The sequence below is a fragment of the Peromyscus maniculatus genome, chromosome 2 (genome assembly GCF_049852395.1).
Source record: "Peromyscus maniculatus bairdii isolate BWxNUB_F1_BW_parent chromosome 2, HU_Pman_BW_mat_3.1, whole genome shotgun sequence".
NCBI lineage: Eukaryota > Metazoa > Chordata > Mammalia > Rodentia > Cricetidae > Peromyscus > Peromyscus maniculatus.
In genome coordinates this window covers 87225919-87248734 of record NC_134853.1, presented here as the reverse complement: position 1 = coordinate 87248734, position 22816 = coordinate 87225919, and the positions used below count along the sequence as shown (strand labels likewise).

General features: G+C 41.9%; 1 protein-coding gene across 1 annotated transcript in view; it reads right to left on the bottom strand.

The window, feature by feature from the left end:
- Pappa (pappalysin 1) overlaps positions 1 to 22816 on the bottom strand; it is a 243344-nt gene that overhangs the window by 194462 nt on the left and 26066 nt on the right. Inside the window, exon 2 of the mRNA XM_006979576.4 lies at positions 13965 to 15027. Within this exon, the coding sequence (XP_006979638.2) occupies positions 13965 to 15027 (1063 nt within the window). The remainder of the gene's footprint in view (positions 1 to 13964; positions 15028 to 22816) is intronic.

Here is a 22816-nt window from a genome sequence, read left to right as displayed (position 1 = left end):
TCAAACAGATATTCTTTCGAATTTTAAAAAAAATGTCAAGTCTAAGTGTGGTTCTCTCCTATGTACCTGTGAAGAACCTATGACCAGTTGAGATAACACCACTTTTCTGAGGTCTTTCCACTTATAAGTGTCATGATGAGTCTATGATGAATACAATGGGATAGGTATGGCTATTTGTATTAGAGGAGGTGTGGTATTGAGTCTTGGTTGGAATGCAAAAAGGGGTAGATCAGATCCTTGAATTATTTTTTAAATGAGATCAAATTAAGTAGAGATTGATAATCTTCATGAGAAAAAGAGAGCATTCAAAAAGGGGGAAAGATGTCACTGATTATAATGTCTCTTCTATCATAAAAGGTAGTTATAAGAACTGTAAAAGAATAAAAGGCTCTATTTTTATGATGAATACATTTTATTCAGAACTACACAGCTGCTATTTTTCTCATTGGGCTTTTTGAAAATGGCCTTTAGAATCCACTTGGGTAGAAGGCAAGTATAGGGACACCTAGTTCTTAACCAGTTCAGCTACACATATTTGATTAATGTGGATCATACCTCAGGACTCTGGCCTATCCTCACCATTCCTAGGAGCCATCCTGTGCTCTCTCAGCACCCAGGTCTTCTTCATATCAGCACTTATCCACATAGCTGTTTACTTATGGGGAATTTCAACATGGATAGGTTCATATTTGGCTATGTGTACTGTTAAGTGTTGTATATCCATAGCTCAACACTGTTCACAGTAGGTAAATGCTCATTCAGACATACACAAACAGTCCTCCCTATAATATTTACTTATTTTTAGGTAATATTTCCTTAAATAGTCCCAGGAGCTCAGAGTTTACTGATCTTCAGAGTAGCCCATAAAGCATAAAATATCCCTGGCTACATAAGAAAGCACAATACCTTGATGCACAATAATATGCTTTAAAAGTGCCATTAGAGGAATATGACAATTTGTGTCAAACTACTACTTTCACAACAAAACCATAGAGATCTAAAATACACAACTTTCTCTTCCCCCCATCTAACTTCTTTCCTGTAGAACTCAAACCACAACTGATAAATAGTACAAATGACCACATTGAAAGAAATATGCATAACTCACTAATGGCCCTGGAATTTGTCTTTCTCATTGAAATACAATTAAACAAAAACAAATCACATGTGTTTCACAAGTTGTAGTAGCCATGGTGTTTTAGGTACAAGAGGTTTTCAGAGACTTTATACTTTGGTTCTAGTTTTAGCTATGCTTGCCATATAGCAGATGGAAAGTCTAGCTAAATAACACTGAACTTAGGAAGATAAATCAAGAATTACATCATCACCAATGGTTGTCAATATGGCAGCATCTGGAATTTATTCTGGACCACACTTCCATATGAATCACATAATCTTAGGCAAATAACAAATGTATTTTAAGTTAGTACAATACAATCACAACAGTAGGTGTAGATCTTTCTGGGTGACCTTTAACAAACCTAATAAGTTCTCCAGATTTTGTCTTTCCTGGGGCTAAAGCAGAGATGACATTCATAGGGTCATGTGACAATAGAGTTCAAGTTCAAGAGAAAGAATACTGAAGAAATGACATGGTATGTCAAGCTGTTTGAAAATATCATTAAATTCAAATTGATTTTTGGAAAGAGGATGCTACATTTAGGACTTGAGAGGAAATGAAATAGAAGAAATGCACACTTCCCAAGTGTCACTGTTGGGCCCAAGGAATTGATAACAGGGTTTTCAATATGTCATCTACTATAACTTCCTTCACTGGTGTACTGAACACATTGCACCCAATTAATCATGGAATCCGACAAGTCCTTTGAAAGTAGGAACTGTCTCTTATTTCTCTAGTTCCATCAATGTCCATGTGTGACTTTATCTTTGCCTTTAAAGACATCAAATCCTTCATCCATATCCTTCATTTCTGTCCTTTCCTAGTCAGCTTTGTCTCTAGGAGCAAGAACTGCAAAACCTGATTTGAGAATGTCTCAGTCTAACTAAGAGTAAACCCTAAAGCCTGCATACAAAGAATTTTAAGGAAGGGCAAAGAAGTGTCCGACTTTATGCTGACCACTGTGTTACTTGCAGAATCTAGATTCCTCCTTCTTTGTGTATGGCCAAACCACAGGCAAATTGTGTTTTTCTACATGGCATCTTCTTGGGAAAAGACTTCCTTTATGTATCTCTTCTGCCTTCTGTAAGATGCTGAGACACTTCATGCTTTGGTGGTGTTCCAGTCACTGTTGCCCTCTATGGCCATAAAAATAGTTCAGTAGTCAGAAGTCAAGTTCAAGGCTAAGGGCTGCGGTTGACTGTCTGAACTCACAAAAGACTAGAATCACAAACATCAGAAACTGAAAATGGAGTCTATTTTCCCTGCAGTTTTACCACCAGACCACTAAAACAACCTAGGGCACAGAAAAGAGAAAGACAGAGAAGCAGAGGATGAAGGGAAAATGAGCAGGCTCTCCCAAACAGGGACAGGAAAGCTTGTGCCACTTACACAAACAAATCTAGAAGGAAAAGGCCTCTGTTTACACATTAGTTCACCAGTTTGGTGTTTACAGAAAGTGAGAGCAGAGGTGTGGAGGTTCCCTCTGAGGTGGTAGGAAATGAGCAGTGGTGAGTTTGAAGGGTCAAGCTGAGCTGCGATCAATTTAGCAAAGTGCCCCACTAAAATGAAATAGCCTGTTGTCTGTAGGTCCAACCTTCCCTTACAGCCTCGTTGGCTGTGTTTCCTAACTGGAAGGGAATTTGACCAAGTTCTGAGGCTGTCATGAGCTGTCAGTGTCACCAGTGGATCGAAAAAGGGAAATGGGAGTGCTGAGTGCGCCAAAGTTAGGATGGAAAATCCCCAATAGTGTCCCAGTGGAGAGAGGCCTTCCAAAGGGCACCCAGTCTACCCATCTGTCCAGGGAACTGGAGACGGGAATGCACACTGAATCTAGAAAAGGGGTGAGAGAAGGGACCCCTCAGATCCTGGCATATTGGGAAGCTTCCCCAAACTGGGCTACTCATAGCCAGGAGGCAGCTTGCAGGATATGGTACTGACTACATGAGGGACACCTATCTGGCCTTCAGTTTCTCTCTCCAGAAGTAGAACGCATTATTAGTATTTAGTATGCATAGGGCTTTTAGAATTTAAAGAAAAAGTCTAAAAAATGTGGAACTCATAGCAGCTGAAGCCAAAGGGTAGCGGTGATGGATTCAAAAGTCTCTGATTCTTATCCCAGCCTTGAAATTCTAGTAAGAAGTTTCAGGATTGAGCAGCAGGTGAGAGTGTGGAATATGAAGGGCAGATGTCGGAAGATTTCCCAGGGAAGGAAAATCCCCAAACAACAGCTGCAAAATAGTTGTTACTGGTCGTGTTCACATCACTGTCAGGTGGTGCTCCAAAAGGTGAATAACATGCGGTGGCACTTCATCAAATCTAGAGCACCCAGTGAAGCCGACTGTCAGGTCCATCGTGGAGGATGGATTCATGGAGGAGGCAAAGACATAGAGCTATGACTGTGTTAAACGGCTTGGTGAAAGCACACTCTGAATGAGCTTGCTCTCCCTAATTCGCAGTGGGGAACTGTGCTGTTTCACATAACTAACTGCTTTGAGCTCCCCGCTAGCCTCATGTTTTGGAGCCCTGGATAGACTTTGTTAATTCCAATTTCTCTGGCATCCTGCTTTCAGCAACTAAAATGACACATACAGTGTTTGAAGGTGGAAACTCTGACTGAAGGTTAACTTTACTCAGTAGAAAAGCTTGAAGAAAGCCCCAAATTAAAGTAGAGAAAATTAGACCAGGCACACCACTGCGCCTGCTCATGTTCCTTGTGTTTCAACATTAAAGCAAACATGGTCAAAACATCTAGTAACTTCCACCAAACTGGCTTGCGCCTCCTTATGACCACAGCCAGCACTGCATGGGAAGGTTTATGAGGCAATATGTCTTCTAATACAGCTAAACATTTGGGATAATTGTCAAATAAACTAGTGTACAAACTCGGTAAGTTTGGTATAAGTGATGTGGTCTTTATATAACAGTACAAGTTTTGTGGCTGGTCCTTAAAAGAAAGTATTTTAAGAATGAAAGTAGTCTGGGTAAATGCTCTCCGTTTGTATACTGCAGTTTGTTCCAGTCTTTGTTATGAGCCTGTAGGAATGCAGTCTCTGGGAAATAAGGGCTGACAGGAAGACAGTGGTGTCGATGTGTGCATGGCAGGAATGGGGAGAACATCTCTAATACCTACTATGTACCAGACTCCAAACTAAGGGTTTCACACTGGTGACTTTATTTATGTTTTATAACATGCCACAGGATAGCTGTTATCACCCAATTTTAACAGATGAGAAACCCACAACTCTTACTGAACAATGAGCCAAGGTCAGACAGCTAATGCAGAGTGGAGCCAAGATTCAAACCCTGGTCAGTCTCCAACATGCATATTTTTTCCACTACACCAGCCCTGACTCCTGTTATTGCTGTAATGAATATTAGTCACGTTAAATAAACCCTGATATTCTGATTATAAGATTCCAAGCAATTTCTCTTACAGGATTACTGGAAAAGGAAGAACAAAGTTACTGAAAAAGAAAGAAAGAAAGAAAGAAAGAAAGAAAGGAAGGAAGGAAGGAAGGAAGGAAGGAAGGAAGGAAGGAAGGAAGGAAGGAAGGAAGAGACAGACAATACCCCTTTTCATTTGCAGGCTGGTTAACTCTTCCCAGAACTCTCTGTAATATTACTTTTATGTGACCCTCACGGCCACATAAAATATGTGACGTGTACCATCAGATATTATTTCTTTTAGTAGATGTGAAAATGGAGACTCAGAGTTTAAGAGACTGACCCAAGATTGCATAGCTAAGAAACTTTCCAGCCAAGGACACAATGTGTTTCCTCCGAACTTTTATTTCTTCCTAAGTCATGCTGTTTCTTTGAGTTGTACACTGAGAAACAAATTGCAGCACCTACGCGCACGGAGTACCAACTAGACTTAGCCTTTCCTTGCTCTCTGACTCATCTTCCCAGGTCAGCCTTAGTAGCCCTACCCACACAATCTGTCCCAACTAGGTCCTTCCTGTCATTGTTAAGGCCGCCCATGCTCTGAACATCTTTTGTTCTTGCCACACCATGAAGATTTCTCTAACTTCTCAAAACTAGAGTGGTTCTTCCCTTTTCTCAGAAATCATGGGAACTTATGGCCTTTGTGTTTCAACTGGCAATTAGTACTCTGCCTTTTTTCCTATCTCTGGAATATTTTTAATGGGACTCAGAAAGGGTTAGCAGAGGAGATTGTTGAGAACTCAATGAGGTGACTTAAAGACTTAGCTTTTCTTATGAGATCTCCAGCCATGTTGACTTGACTTTGAAAGGCAACAAAGATCCAGAAGAATACCTTAGTTACATTCAGTAATAATAATAAGAATAATGAGGGGCTGGAGAGATGGCTGAAGAGCACTGACTGCTCTTCCAGAGGTCCTGAATTCAGTTCCCAGCAACCACATGGTGACTCACAACCATCTGTAATGAGATCTGGTGCCCTCTTCTGGTCATACATGCTGTATACAAAATAAATAAATAAATCTTAAAAAAAAAAAGAGTAATGAGAAAGCAAAGAATGGGCAGAGCAGATAGTTTATCCAATAACACACTTATTCTAAATATATGAGGACAAGAGTTAAATTAAAAAATCTGGGTGTGGTAGTATGCCCTTGTAATCCCAGTGACGGGGAGTAAGAGACAGGAGAATCCCTGTATCTCACAGACAGGCCTATCTAGACCACTTGATGAGTTTCAGGAGAGGGTGAGGCTGTCTCAAAAACAAAGAGTAGTTGGCACCTGAGGAATGACACCTGAGCTGTCCTCTGTCCCCTACATGCTCATGTATTCCCTCACACATATGTAAGCCCACACACATACTAAAAAAGAAACACATCCACAAATGCACACACCCTGCATCATACTACACACACACACACACACACACACATAACACACATGCATACACAGCATACCACATGCATACACATACACCACACACACACACACACACACACACACACACACACACACACACAACACCAAACATACACACTCCAGATATACACCCCACACACTACACATACCAGACATATATACACAACACACACACCATATACACACAACCACTACACATGCATGCACATTAACATGCCCCAGATACAAACCACACACACACACACACACACACACACACACACACACACACACACACACACACACGTAAACAAAGAAACTTTTCCCTATGAGCCAATAGTGACAAGATGGTTGCTTTGACTCATTTAGTCCATATAAATAGATATCCATGGATGCTGGTGTAATTCACATGATGATGGCATAGTCTGTGAGCTGGTAGTAGTGTGAGGAGGTTGGAAGTTCTAAAGAAGGCAGTTGATAAGTTTACTACGCCATCATCTCCCAGGGAGACAACCACAGAGCCGAATGTCAGTTGCCTGCCTGGCTTATCTCCACCCTGGGAAAAATGACTGAAGTTCACTTGCAATGCCTATCTCTAACTGACTGATCACATAGAAAGGCTATTCATGCTTACATAGAATAGACAGTCCTACCTTGGTGCTGTGGGGTCTTCCCTCCTAATAGTGAACTCAGTAGAGTAATTGTTGGTCAGTCTTACCAGGTAGGTGATGCCAAAACGGCAGTGATTGGGCCAGCAAAAATGGAATATGAAGCAAAGATATATTGTTAGAGGAAGCAAAGAATGGAAGTGAAAAGGAAAATTAAAGGATGAGGAGTAAGCATGGAAGAAAGGAAGATAATATTGGATTATAAAGTTCTCTGTGAGGAAAAAATTAAAACTTCCTTACTTCACTTTTGGGATAGAAACCATCAGTGGATGGTCTCCTTATTTGCTGTGCCTTCCTGTCCCAGTGGCCTTCTTTCTTACTGATTCTGCCTGTCTCCCACCCTCAGCATGGTTTGGCTTTCTCTCTGCTCTGAACATCCTGTCTGCTCATCCAGATGCCACCAGCTGTTCTGTGCCCCAGGGAAGCAGGTCTCTATAAGTTACTTGAGTAGGTCAGAAGAGAAAGACAACATAGATTTTTTTATTTCTCTAGTTTACTTCTCTGGTCACGAGGCTGCTTTCATTTTTCTAAAAGTCATAGCCAGACCTAGAAAACCCTTTCTGTAGATGTAACCAACTGTCTTATTAAATAAGAAACACAGAACCAATGTAAAAGAGAAAGCCAAGAGGTCAGAGCTCAGAGCTAAAACCTTACCCTTCCTGTGCTGCTCCTACATCTACACCTTTCCATCCAGCCCAAGTTTGTAGGTACCACAACTGCCCACTCATCTTACCCCTATAGAAGAAAGGTGAAAATCTCTGTCCATGTTTGATAACCCTGGGGTGAAGAGCTAAGGTTGTTTGTCTTCTTAAACACTGTATACAGCATTGTAAGTAGTTGTTGCTTCAAAATCACCCCTCCTTTAACTCCCCTTAATTATTCTGTTTGAATGTACCATCTGTTTCCTACCAGGACCCTGACTGTTACCTCTCCAGAGTATGGCTATTCCTGGATACTTGATGAAATCATGGTTCTCCCAGCTATCTGCCTTATTTTTTCCCCACACAGAATAAGTATCTATATTTTAAGTCACATATCATATGGGATGCTTGTATATGACTTTCCCATGAGGCAGTATCCTTCGATGATGAACATCTTCAACTGATGAATAACAGGAAGACAGACAGAAGCAGATACACCCAACAAATAACTATTAGACTAAAGAGAAACAGTTCCCATGTGGTTCCCAACATGACTTGAAGTAAGACCTCAGGAAAATGTTGGACTATTCAGGATTTACTCTAAGACTAGCAAGGTCACCTTCTCTGTCATGCTTTTAATCTCAGCCTGCACATGGTTATCAGTGCCAACATACACACCTGTGCTGATGGGAAATCTACTTCCCTGTGAGTTGGGACTTTGCTAGAAGGACCATGACAACTAGAGATGACATCATCTCATTTTCAAGCTGCTCCTGGCAGCATTCTCTCCCAGCCATGACTTCAAAATCTCATAGACTATCTCTGATCCCTTTGGCACAGGGTAGGCCTGCATCGAATTTTAAATGCAGGTATCACGGTCATGTGGTTCTGGCCATATGAAAATGCTCTCCTCAAGGTCAAGTGTCTTACATTGGTTATATTACATAGATCCTCACTATCCTGGCCTCCTTTTTCAACATCGTTAGTAGGCTGTCATCATTTTGTCTTACTGAGAAAACACAATGTCAGTACTCCCCTGATTACTTTGATGCAACCATAGAAAGGGTAAGCTACCATTCAACTCACTTACAAACTCACTATTCTACTACTTTTTAGCCTCATGCTCTTTAGAGAATGGCAATAAGGTTACAAGGACGGAATGTGAGATGGCAGGTGGCATATCTTGATGGCTGATGAGAGCAATAGGGAGATACCGAGAAGCTAGGTCAGGAATCAGGAGTCCTTCTTCCTAGGCTTTACCACTAATGAATGGACTCCAAGCCTTGACCATTTTTCTTTTGTGGGTCATTCAGGGGTTAGGCTCAACAATCTCTGAGGATGCTGCCATGTTAGATAGTTGATATCATTTTGATGTTCTCTATATCTCCTTTGTTGTAAGTAAGTGAATTCCTATAACATATACCTTCCTGAGATCATGTAAGAAAGGGACCAAAGGCTTCAAGAGTTTTAATCTGTCCAAAGCTCATACTTCTCTGATAAAGACTGGCAATTTTCTAAGAGTTATTACTGACAAATTTTATTTTTATATAGGAAGGAATGAAGGAAATGCTAAACAAATGGTCTGCATGATGAAACACTGCCAGTCAAGGCAGACTGTTTCATACAAGGACGTGGAATGGGACCCAAAGTATAGAAATAAAAAGCTATTACTTGGAAACTGTGAGACATCTCTGTCATTGCCCTATAATTTGAGAGGCATTTTCCTATCATTCCAAGTCATGATTTCTGCTTGTTGCACAGGTATTAGTTTGTGCCATGTGTGAAATAATCTTCCCTTTTGTTATAGATTGAGAACAGTGACTTAAAGCTAACTTCCACAGTGCCAAAAGGTGTTATTATAGCTGATAGAAGGAAAATTCTTCAACTATCTTACGTAGTTGTGAACTCTGTGAGCAACCAATATGGCAAGATATGACCATGGGTGTGTAACAGTGGTATGCATGATAGGGGAGAAACCAACCACTTTCTGATTGAATTTAAATCCCACTCTACAGGATAAAATGCCAGAGTGCTATTATAACCATGCCCAAGAACTCATGGCTGTGGAGCTCATAGGCCATAGGGATGAACCTACAATTACTGTTTTACTAAATGGACACAGTATCAAACAGTTCTCAAATCAATATCTCCCTACCCTTAGATTTGTGCAGCTCTAGAACCTCATCAGAGAAGTTTCTTTGTGCATTGCAAGGAATTGAACACAGAAACTCATAATTGGCCAGAATACAAATAATTGTCTATGAAAGGTTTGACCACGAATAAGAGCTCTCTATCACACCCCCTCTCTAAGGTTCAGGGATCATCATAGAAGAGGAGGGGAAGATCGTAAGGCCAGAAGCCAAGGAAGACCAGAGTGAAACTGTCCTAGGAGCATGATAGGACTGCTGTATTCATGAACTCATAGTAGCTATGGTTGCCTCCATAGCTGGGGAGCCATTCATAGTTGATTAAACTTCAGGGAAGAGAGAGCTGATTTTCTTTAAGGGTATGGCTCTTGTTAGGTCAACACCACATTCCAGTGAATGTCAGCAAAACTGCAAGTACATGGCCAGCATAAACTGGACTCTGGATTAAGAAAAGAAAGAAAGAAAGTTGGGAAGGAGTAGGGGATGGATCTGGGAGAAGTTAAAGGGATGAATGGATAGTGAATATGTTCATAACACATTGTATGAAATGTGAAAATTTCAAGGAAATAATTAGTGTATTAAAATAGAGAGGAAGAAAATTGGTCCAGTAGTTAAGAGCACCTGCTCTTAGAAATGAACTGAGTTCAATTCCTAGCATCCATGGAAGACAGCTTACAATTGCCTGCAGTTTTAATTATAGGGAATTTGATGCCCACTTCTGGATTCTGTAGGCACATACACATATGGTAAACACACACCCACACATACCCACACACACTTACACACCCCCACACACACATGCACTAATCAAATAAATTTAAGTTTTAAAATAGAGAGAAAAGTAGTAATAATAAACATACAGAAATAGAGATAGATGGGGAGAGAAGGAGGAGGAAATGAGAGAGAGAGAGAGAGAGAGAGAGAGAGAGAGAGAGAGAGAGAGAGAGAGAGAAAGAGAGAGAGAGAGAGAATATTCTGGATGAGGATTTTTGGGTTTTGTTTTTTGGCAGCTCTTCCTTAGAACTCACCTAAACAACATCAACCTGAGCTTCATGGCTTCTGCTCCAATTGCCTCCTGGCTTTTGTTTATTTATTCTTTCTCTCTTTTCTTCTTTGTCCCTTCCCTCCCTCCTCCCTCTCATTTGTTCAAAGTCACAAAGTGAGTATTTCTCTGAACCCTTCCACAGGTTTCTCTCTGCACGCAAGGGAGCTGATTCAGCCAGAACCCAATAACCTCAGCTTAGTCAGGATGGCACAGGGCCTGGTGGGGCTCACCCTGGGCACACAGCTTTCCCAGGCAGCAAAGCAGCAGACCCGGGGCCTGGTGGGGCTCACCTTGGGCACACAGCTTTCCCAGGCAGCAAACTGGCAGACCCAGGCTCGAGTGGTCACACTGCTGGCACATGCCTGTGCACAGACATTTGGAGCATGCAGTCTCGTGATGAGAAAAGAGGAGGCCTTTGGAATCTGCCAGTGTGGCCTGCTGAGTTGGAGTTATCTGGGACCTGAGGCCCTGTGGTCCCTGTACAGTAGCGTAGGACTCTGAAAAGGCCAGTTGCTTTTGGTTCTGACTCAATTATAATGACCACACTTCTCCTAAAGCTTTGTAAAACTACCCTGCCTATTATGACTCCTGTTCTTCAACGCTACCTAATTGTTCCTTGGATTTAAAGATAGTCCCATTCAATAGTTTTAGAGTTAAAAAGCCCAGGTTTGAATCCAAGCCTTCCACACTTTAGCAGGATCACTTTAAATGTTTCACTTCATCTTTCTGAATCTGGAATTTCTTTAAACAAAAAAAAGGTTTGGATACCTGCCTTCTCAACCTTTGGCAGATGCTGAATAAAGATCTGTCACATGAATCGAGAACGGTTATTTGAGTTGACATGTGGGTGACTTTCAGCTATCCTTCTTCTTCTTCCTATGGACTCTGCCTTTGAACATTGGTATTTCATGTCAGCCTGGCATGAAATAGTAGAACACTTTACACTGATCACATAAAGCCTGCGTTTTCCATTTCCCTGATGATGCTACTGAATCATGCATATTGCACTCTCTAAATTCCACTATTTCCCAACACTCAAATGAACATACTAGCTCCCATCTAATCTCCCTTTGTCAAGTTAAACGTCAGGGCTCAAATGTGAGCAGGAGTGACCAGAAGGAACTAGCCATACACGAAATCTCTCCTTGTATGCTGCACAAGTCTGTAACAAGTGAGAGTCCAGGAGCCCTTCCCACATGAGCAGGCTGAGCTGCCCTGCTCTCTAAGCTGCTTCCAGGCAGGGCCTTCTGCTGCCAGAATCTTCGTTTCTCTGTACATAGGTATTTTGCCTATGCAGGGAGGCCCTTGCTCTTTTGAGAGAGACAGAGAAGTGTCAGCAGAAAACCTGCCGAGGTCGGCAAACGTGCTGAAGCCATCAGCAAGTCCAGGGTCCTGTGTGTTGGACAGAATGGAAAAGTTTCCCATAAACCTGAGAAAAACAGGAAAGTGGTTGTTGGCCCTTTCCCTGACTTCATACTCAAGGTCCCATATGAAGTGAAAGTCACCCTCTGGTTTTGTGTTGTGTGTTGGGATTGCAGGTCATAGTCTACAGCCAGGGCAGTTCTTAGGCTGCAGACCTCCTTTCTTCCTGCTTCTCAGGAATAACACAAGGAAAATTGCCTCTTCCTGAAATGTTTTTGTTTCTTCCCTAATCCAATATTTGATCGATGTTAAAATTATATCTCTTCTTTGTATATCTATTCTTTGTGTCTGTGTGTATGTGCGTGTGCATATGTGTGTGTGTGCAAAAGCAGAAAACAGGGATAATGTCTAGTCTTTTACTCCATTACCCTCCCCCCTGTTCCTTGACACCCTCTCTCTCACTGATCCAGAAGCTTACCATTTCACTAGGCTGCCTGACTAGAGAGCTCCCCGAACTTGCTTGTCTCTGCCCTGCATGGCAAGCATTACAGGCATGCACGACTATGTGTGACATCTACATGAATGCTGGGGATTTGAACTCAGGTCATTCTGCTTTCAAAACAAGCATGCTTATCCATCAAGCCATCTCTCCAGCACCTTCTATTCTTTATGGCAGTGTTGAAAATAATTATTGTTTTGTGTATTTAAGGTTTAAAACATGTTTTGATGGGATATAAACAGATAGAAAAGAGGTTACCATAGTGAAAATAACAATCATATCCATTATTTCAAATAGCTACCATTTTGATTGTGGCTAGAAAAACTACAAACTTGTTTTTGTTTGTTTGTTTGTTTTTTAGCATGATTACTAAGTACAGTGCATATTTATTATCCATAGCTCTCAAATTGCATGTTAGCTTTCTGGAGTTTCTTGGTTGTGCTTCCCATTATGCCTACTTTTGAAGACCTTGGTGGAATTCTACCAGTCCCTAAGAACTCCCCAGGATACATTCAAGGCTCCGGGCACATGACTTGAGTGGTACTCCCTGAATACCACTCCCTCTTTCCTTAGATAAACATATTTATTAAGAGCTAGTAATGTACTGGCCACTGATGGAGAGATGGCATTTTGTATACCTTCTCTCTGACCTCTGCAAACTTGAAAAGTCATCACTTCCGTTTTACAGATGCACGAAGAGCCTCTAAGAGGTCACAGGGGGAAGAACAGGGATTTGAACCCAAGGTGTCTGCGCCTAACTGACCTTAGGTATACGAGCTCAGTACCCACAAACTGTGGAAGATTTCTGTATCATTTTGTCCAGTATGACAGTCACAAACCCCATGTAGCAACTGAGTAACAAAGAAACTGACTTTTATTCCCATATGCATGTATGCATACATGTGTGAGCGTGTGTGTGTGTGTGTGTGTGTGTGTGTGTGTGTGTGTGTGTGTGTGTTGCTAAAGACTGAATCTAGAGCTTCATACTATCTAGGAAAGTGTTCTACCACTGAGCTATAAACCTACCCCTCTTTTTATTTTGATATAAGATCTTACACGTTTGCCTAGACTGACCCTGATCTCATTCTGTAACCAAATCAGTCCTTGAACTTAAAATCTTCCTGTCTCTATTTTGTAAGTAGTTGAGATTATAGGCTTGAATCATCAGGTACTGCTGGTTTTATTTATTTATAGATAAAATAAAAGTAATAAATAAAAATGTAAATATAAAATAACAAATAAAAGTATAAAATAAACAAAAGTAGTTCTATTGACTCTTAACTGAGTTAAATTTTAATAGCAGCCTATGGCCTAGAGTACTGGATTGGTTGGCACAGATATAACCAACACTACCATATATAGTATAACAGCTATTTGCATGCAGTGCATGATGCCCAATTTAAACCCTGAGCTCCTTGAGAGGACAGGGTTTTTTAATCCTTCGTGGTCAATAGTAAGCACTCAGTGTGTAGTCCTATATAGTCCCCCTTGATCACCTTATTATTAGACTCGTCTTGATCACAAGCCTGCTGCGTGAATTGGAAAAATGTCACAAACCTTTAGGAAACTTAGATGAGGTGTCTTATCTATGAAATAGGAACATAACGGTCAGTTCTCAACCAGGCATCTGCCCAGGAACATCTTACCTGTGTGGAGAGTCAGGATCAAAGCATGTCTTCGTGACATCAGTGATGTCTGGGTCACAGCACTCTCCACCATCGAAATTAAACCTTTCATAGTTGCAGTCCATGTCACAAACACCGTTCTGCTGCTTCTTCATGAACGCGGGATAGCGCAGCTGGCGGCAGTCCCCACCATCATGGCCAGTCAGTGTATGGTTGCATTCAGGGTCGCACTTTTCATCGCCGATTTTGCTGATGTCACAGTTGGCTAGGATGAGGCGGTGACGCAAAGAAGAGCTGTTTATCTCCAGCACCTCCAGCTCCCAGGAGATGTTATAGTGCTGGAAGGCCTCAGCCAGCTGCTGGTGCTGAAAGTCAATCTGCTGCTGGCTCACAGTCGGGTTCTTATGGTCGTCATCATGGATGTTGACCACGCGATAGCGCACCACCTTGGGTCGACGGAAACTTGGGAGCTGGTTATAACTGGAGATGACTTCTGTGTTGTCACATAGCGTCTGCCCACAAAGAGGGGGCTCTAAACTAGTGTCCAACAGGAAGCTGTGGGCATTGCTGAATTCCACGCGGGGGCTGTTGCCATCCTTCATGGCGGACCAAGTGCGCTTCACATTGTCCCAGTTCTCCTGGAGGAGGAGCTGAGGTAGAGGGGTGTGGAGGCCATGGGTTTCCATGTCAGACAGTATCTCTCGCTGTGTCCTGGCTATCTTCCATAGACTGAAGTGCTCAATGTAGCCCCGGAAGTTGTGATTTTGAGCACTGCCCCCCAACATGAGCACTTTACACTTCTGGGTCAGTGGGCTGAATATGCCACCAACTTGCTCTCCAGAGGTCGCCACCTGGGCACCGTTCATATAGAGCTTCATCAGTCGCCCATCGTAGGTAGCAGCTAGGTATACCCACTGGCCTGGGAGGTAGCTGCGATGGGCATCAATGGTGGTCACTTTCCTGGCCCGGTCTGTCTTCAAGGAGAAAAAGTAGCGTGGGTCTCTGTTGCCTTGATCACTGATGGTGTGAATGCCCACGATCCATCCTCGATCTCGAGAGGTATAAGAACATTTGTCATACAGCCCTATGTGATCCCAAAAGAGAAAGATGAATAAATAAAGCATGGAAGTAGATACAAGTAAGTTATTTTTTCTCTGATAAAATTCATATCAGAATAATTTAAAATAGTTGTTCTCAAAAAGTTCTGTGACACCCATAGCCTCTGGGACCACCCCAAGTGTAAGGTAAGGGAGAGAGGAACTAACAGGGCAAGGAAGTTGGATTTGTCAATACCGCATGGCAAGTGAAGGTTTTACTTTTGTTATTTTGAATATGGAGTATGTCGGAATGTTTCTGTTAGAAGAATGAGTATTTCATCATTCAAAAATTAAAAAACAAAACAAAACCCCAAACCAAAAATACCAATGATAATAAAACCTAAAAATCATTGATTTTACGAAGCTGTTGTCTGGGAAAGTATCTTTTCAATTGAAGAGATGATTTTAAGTGAAGAGTAATGTAAAGGGTGATAGAAAATCAGTGGGGATGATAAGGAAGATTCTCACTTAGAAGGACTGCCTCTAGGGCCATCACCATAGTTTTGAGTGTACAACTGCCATTAGCTGTCATTGAATGATCTATACCATGGAATTGTGGGAAAGATTGCCCTAGAAAAGTAAAAGTCAAGGGCTAGAAAGCCAGTGCTTCTCTCTCTCCTATGAGTCTTAGCTAGCCCCAGCATGGATTCTAAAAAGAAGGCAGACAGTGAATAGCTGAACTGGAAAGATTTCTGAAGATCACAGCCTCCAACTCCTTCAACTCTGGCAGTAGTGAGAAAACTGAGACACAGAGAACAATTGACATTTATGGAGTTATGCAGGATCACTTAGAAATCTCCCAAGAACCAAATGCTCTTTATCTAACACTCTCTCCTCTGTAGTGTGTGTGTATGTGTGTGTGTGTGTGTGTGTGTGTGTGTGTCCTCACACATACGTATATGCCCTTTTAACTGTAATCAAGTATGAAGTCTAAGTCTGTATAACAGTCAAGGCATCATGCTAAAGTCTTCATATGCATTAACTTATTGAATACATAACATCCACAGCAGTGATACTAAATTTCTCATTTAAGCAATGGTGAACATGGCAATTAAAGGAAGTGAAAAGATGGGTATGAGGTCAGCTGGTTGGTAAGTGGATCCTAGCTCTATATGACCTTGGAATTAACTGTCTCATATGCAAGTTGCATAACATTCCCAACACTAACATTACCAAGGATTTGGATTTCATCATCTACCAAGGGAAGTTGGAGGTAGTTATCATGAGTTTTAGTTGATCTTTAAGGACATTTAAAGACAGACATCCCTTCCTAGAGATCTGGAGACTCCAATAAGCTGCTCAACAGATTCTCCATCTTTCTGATCGTCTTTGTACTCACCAGTTCCCCATCCCCCAGCCTTTCTGCAATATACCCACTGTACTTTGGCACAGGCAAAGCTTCTGGATGATGAAGAGGATTTTCTAATTACATGTGTATTTTAAATGCCAGATGCTGTATGAAGCCAGGTGAGAGGAGAAAGAAAAGGAAACAAGAATGAATAAAGGATGCTCATTTTGGAAGGACAGTCCCTACTCTCCCTGGAGAATAGGTGCGGTCACCGTAACTCTGACTGTGCATCTGCCATTAATACTCATCAAATGAACATAGAGAGTATCCAGCAAAATCAATAGAGGCCCACACAGTCTTTTTTTCCCTTTGTGGGCACTGGGACATTAGCATCTGTGCAAATGTCTATGTTAGCATCTGACATGGCCAGCATTTTGGCAGAGGATCTAAGCCCACCCACTTCTTTCTTCCCACTCAAAACCTTTGCAGGCAGTGGACAGAGTACCCTAACACAGTCATTCCACTTCTACAGTCTGGGTGACATTGGCAGGGTAATAAGCGCCTCTGGTTCTTATTTGAATGAAATTTCGTATCACACAGTCCATGGCTCATTTTATTTATTACAGGCTTCCTCGTGACTGACACACAAAGCACTTCTTCCAAGGGGGCACTTCCTGGTAGCTCTGTGAGTAGGGGTCACAGAGAGAGTAGAATTCTCTCTACTGGATTTATTTTGCTTTCAGAAAACAACGTGGGATCTCTCACTTTGGAGCTGCCTGTATCCATCTCCTTGTCTCTTCTCTACTAGACTGGATGGTTCTTGAGGGTAGTGACCCGTTTGCTTATGTCTGTAACCTGTCTAGCCACTTGTTACAGTAGGCGCTCAGGATGCATCCCCTGAATGAGCACAGGCATATATAATTCAAAACGGAGTATGAAAAAGGGAAGGGGTTTTAAAGACACACAGGATTGAAGGCACTAATTTATGTCTCAGTTTCTAAAGGACAAAGAAAGTCAGAGGACAGATGTGTTTCTACTGTGAAGGAAGGGGGAGGATCTTTGGGCCCAGAGTAACCTGTTTTGACTCATGATGACAGAAATTACAGGCCATATGTCTGGGACAAAATCACTTCATCTCTGTGGACCCTGATTCCCTCATCTGTATCTCTTTTTAAATATGCTGTCCTACTTGAAAGACATAATGGATATAATATCATTGATATACACAGGCTATGCAAACAAGAGTTGGTTTTTAAGATGCTGAAGGGACTGGGAGTAAATTACAAATAAAAGAGTAGGAAATAAGTGGAAACAAAATACAAAGTGGACAGAGAAAGGAGGTCCCTTGAAATCATCTTGCCTGATATGTTAAGATAGATCATGAAGGCTCAACCACCTCTTAGAAATCCTATATTTTCACCAACCTAGACAATATTAAGAGTTAGTTCCCCACTGACTTGCTCCAAAGACAAAGAACTGTTTTCATGTTTGTAAGAATTGCTTCAGAGCTCATGTCTTGCTGTCCACTTAGAATGTCAGTGGGATCCGAGGTTCCTAAAGCCATCCCATTTGTGTCCCCTTGCCCCATATCTCAGCATCTCCCTCTCATCCACTTAATTCCTCCCTTAGTATTCTATAAAAAGAAAACCAAGTTTCATCGAATAGGAAACAAGATGCAATCTCATTCTCTCTCCCTTGTTCCCCTTTTATTTTGCCAAGAGCTCTTGGTCTCTGCTTTTCCTGTTGCTTTTGGGAAGAAGCCTTCTTTGTTAGTGAAGTAAAATGTTTATGCATCTGTAGGGTTGCCTCAGTTCAGCACCTTCTTGGGGCTGGGAATCTGGTCCAGGCTACCTGATGCTGCCATAGAGAGGTGTATAGGAAGAGGTGGTTGGCCTCTTGAGGCAGGGAGGAAGGGCAAAGAGTGGTTTTCAGTGGCTCCAGGAGGAACGGTATTAAAAGAAGTGAGAGCCTTGAAACAGAGGCTTCAGAAGTTCAGATGGAAATATTTACCTGGAGTGTAAGTTGTTGAAAGGAAATCACTGAGCTTCCTAGGAATGAGGTACAGATACAGGGATGGGAGTCAATGTCTATGTGAAAAATTACATTAATTGGAGTCACCTTCCAAGAGACTGGATAGGAAGCATATAACATATATCACCATATAACAGCACAGAACCAAGCCTTGGCACTAGGGATCTGGCTTGGTGTGCCAGGTAACTTTCTCTGGGATGAGTCATAAGCACTCTCTTTATGCTGCTGGGGCTCATTCCCCTTTTCTGTAAATGGGGGGCAGGTGTTGAGATAAAATGATCCTCTGCTACATTTTAAGAGCCCTTTGGTTCACTATTAGAATGGTCCCTTATATGCAGACAGTACTCAAAAGTGCATGTTGATTTGAACTGGATGCCTTACGTCGTTCTCAATCCTTTCATGCTTAGATTCCCTCTCTTCTGGGTCACTTCTTGCAGGGCACAAAACAGTTTTCTGGAGAACCCAGTAGTCCTCACATAACTCCACACTATCCTTTCTCACATTTTTAGTGAGATAGAGACATAGTTTTAAAAAATGTGAAAGTCTGTCTTAAGTTAGCCATCTGTGTGGAGTTAGAGGATAGTCTCAGTGGACATATCCCTGTATGACAAGGCAGAAGGCCAAATACAATTCTGCATATAATCTACATATAATAAGCATACACCTGCTTAATGTTATAAGCCTACAAATCCAGACAATGAAAGTGACTTCAAGAGTCCTTTGGTGGACCAGTGAGGAACCTGGAAACATTGCTTAGAGGGACAGAGAATGAGTCACAACTCCAGGAGAGGGCCCATCCTTGGGCCTCCTGTTAAGGAACTGATCACCAGAATATTATCTGCTGCCATTTTATATGCCCTGGTCTATATGCAGCTAATTTTGATATGCAAAGGGCTTCAGATGTTCTAGAATCTCGTCATACCTCTGCTTCAATTTTATTTTATTTCTTACTATGTGGAGGCACACGTGTGCTCTGCTTCACATGTGGACGTCTGAGGACAACTTTGTGAAGTTGCTTCTCTCCCTCCATCCTCATGAAGGTTCAGGAATCAGACTCATGGGGTCAGCCTTGAGCAGCAAGTGCCTTTACCAGCTTTACCATCTCACCGACCCCTTCTCACCCTTCCATATGCTCACCTCTCCACTTACACTCACACCTGGCAGGAAAGCCTGAAAGCAGGAGACCTGCAAAGAGTGCTCTAAAGCCTTGACTTTGGAGAATGCTCTGGGATATGGGACACCTTTTACAAATCATTTTAAAGATTCTACTCTAGAGGGTGTACATTTCTATTTCTCTTTTCTCTGATAAACATGTTACTCTTATGCAGGAATTACTGAATATCAAGGGCTGTACGTTAAGTCTCTCATTTAACCTTCTCCATAAAGCTGTCAGTATCCACGCTGTACACTCTTCAGAGTAAACTGAGGCTCAAGAACAGGAAGTTTAGGGCAACAGTGCTGAATTTAGACCTATGGGATTCTGAGACCCAGATTTGTAATCATGTCACTTCACCAAGTGCCAAACATCAAACATTTTATTGTAGATTGTCTTAAGGCCTGGCCTCCTCCAAGAATACTTGTACAAACTCTACATTGCCAGCACCAGCAAGCTGAGCTGAAAAGCAAGCCAGAAGGCTGAGCCTTGTGCCACTCTTTTGCCTAGACCTAAAACTAGAATCAGAAAGCAGTTCTCTACTTCTAACAATCTGTTGTGTTTATCCCATTCTATTGGGATTTAACATCTGCACAGGCATCTGTCGATTTAAAGTCTGGTATGTTTTCTTGAGCTTGTCCTCCAGTTTCCAGACTTCCATTGCCAGCCTCTCTGCATGTTCATTTCAGACCCAGGGTTGTCTCAGCTTCCATGTCTACACTTGATTTTTTTTTTTCCTTTGGAGGTTTCTCTCATAATTTGACTGCCTTTCATCTTCTCATTTGTTTTAAACTGACTATTTGTGATACCTTAAGATGTAAATGTTGAAGTCACCTCACCTAGAAGTTCAGAGAATGACTGCGTTTGGTTGCAGGGTCTTTAAAGAGGTAAGCATATAGCAGCTGTGCCATCATAAGGTCAAGTCCAATGGCTGGTGTCCATAGGAGAAGACATTGGGGGAACATATGTGCATGGAGGGAAGGCTACACAGAGACACAGAGGACAGCCAGCTAAAAGCTGGAGAGAGGAAATAACCCCAGGCAGACTTGCATTTCAGACTTGAAGGCTTCAGGACTGTAATAAAGGTAATGCATGCTGTTTCAGTCATGCAGGATCTGAGCCCCTGCCAAAGAAGCCATAGCAGACCATTGCGCTATCATTCAGCATGCTTTCCAAACACTCCCACTGGGATTTTCTAAACTCTTGTCCATCTCCCACTGCCGTGTACTCAGTTCACAATCCTTCTCTTGTTATGACATAGTGTCCCAATTTCCTCTCTTCCTGTTTTGAGCAGAGTATGGTCTACTAGGAGGAGCCGAAGATGGGTGCTGTAGTCTCCATGCGCAGAAAAAAGGCAAGCTTCTGTGCTTCTGTGAGGGCTGACTTTCCTGAAGCACCTGCTTTGCACTGGGCACATGGGTAGCTGCTTCAACAGCACAGTATTTCTTACGATGTTTATGCCAGCCTTGTTCAATAGCTGCTATGTATTTACCAGTGAGAAAAGTTGAGGTTCAGAGAAGTTAAGTCCCCTTCCCAAAGTCACATAGATCTAAGCAATAGTAATTATTGGAATTTAAGCGCCAGAGTGTCCAGTTCCATTCCTCCATAGCTGGGGGTGACCCCAGCGCTGTCTCAATTTTTCTACACTGTTCTCTTCTTGGATCCTTAACACAGTACGATGTTAGCACTTACATTTGCCACTGGCTAGTGAGGAGAATTAGACAGCCATGGTACTGCATACTCAGCTAATATTGTTTATTCATTTTTCTCCTTTGGGGAGTATCCATATAAGAAAAAGAAAAGTCTACTCAGGATATTTCTCCCCGTTTAAAAAAAAATAGCAGTTGCAAATAAATAATGATAATAACAGGTTTTGAAAACCTCTGTGTGAAAATCTCTATGTTAAGTGCATATGATTCTGTAAAATCTTTATTAACATGCCATAGGTGCCATAAGACCATAAGTGGTATCCCAAGAATCCATGCTAGGGTCTGAGAGTGACACAATTTTGACTCCTGTCTATCTGACTCTGAGGCTAAAATGGATGCCAGGATACTTCCCTGCATGGGAATCACCCTCAGCATATGTGCCCCACTGTACTCTGCTCTGTTGTACGTCACGGGTTAAGTCATTTATTTTCTGAGCCTCCTCAACCCCTCTCCCGACGGGAGGGCCACAGTAGATAAGGGTCCCTCTGATTTCCTAGATTCTAGATTCTAGGATCATAATTTTTCAGATACTCCAGCATGATGATCTACTGTGGGAAATTTAAGGTCATAAGTAGGAGAGGCAGATGCAGGTCTCCCATGTTATAATACCCGCGATCTATGGGAATCTGACAGGAAAAAACAAGCAGAGGTAAGAGGATGTAGGAATGACAGAGGGAATTTAGGTCAACAATCTGGTTTCTTAAAGGATGCTAAAAAAATTAAAAGCCAAAGGTTGACACTGGTCCTCTTTTGTTTTGTTTTGTTTTCCATTATTTAATTGCTAGTATCAGAACCATAGAGCAATGCTTGACAGAGCAATCCTATGGAAAGCTTTTATCTCTCCAGAGGAGAGGAATTAAAACAGACAGATTTGGGTTAAGTATACCCATGCTCCCTGCACTAGGTTTATTCAGGGGAGGACCCCAAAATGACCTGAAGGATTCAGAACCACCAGACATTCAGAGAAAGCTGGCATGGTACCAAAGGGCATTTTTGTCTCTTGGTGTCGGAGAAGAAAAAACACCAAATGAAACTTCAGTCACATGGTCAAGACTTGCTCAGGTGAAGTTTCCTATGAGTCAGTCATGTATGCATTCTGACGGAAGCAGGGTTGCAGGAAGCAGTCAGATTGGCATAGACAATGTCACCTGCATATGTTTTCCTGCCAGATTCTTTTTTTTTTTCATGCTAGAAACCATTTTTGAGTGTCTCATGTCTCATGACCACATGAACCATCTTACCAGTTTCATTAAGTGGTATGACCTTAAATGAAGCTCTCTGAGTCTGGGTTCTTCCACCTGTCCTCTAGGGATGAAAGTTTTTAATCCTGTACAGTTCCCTTGCTTCACAGGTATCTTTGGAATGGTAAAGGAGATGAATGAATACATACTTCCTTGAAAACTACTTTAAACAATCTAGATGTGAGGCAAATATGAGAATAGTACATCTAAGACTTAAAATTCTTTTTGCACGGGCCTATGTGATAGATTTGGACTGACAAAGTGCTTCTGGAAGCTCAAATAAAACTAAAATTTCCTCTACCCTTGACCTTTCAGCCTGAATCCTTTACTCCTAAAATCAGCCTGTACAAAAAA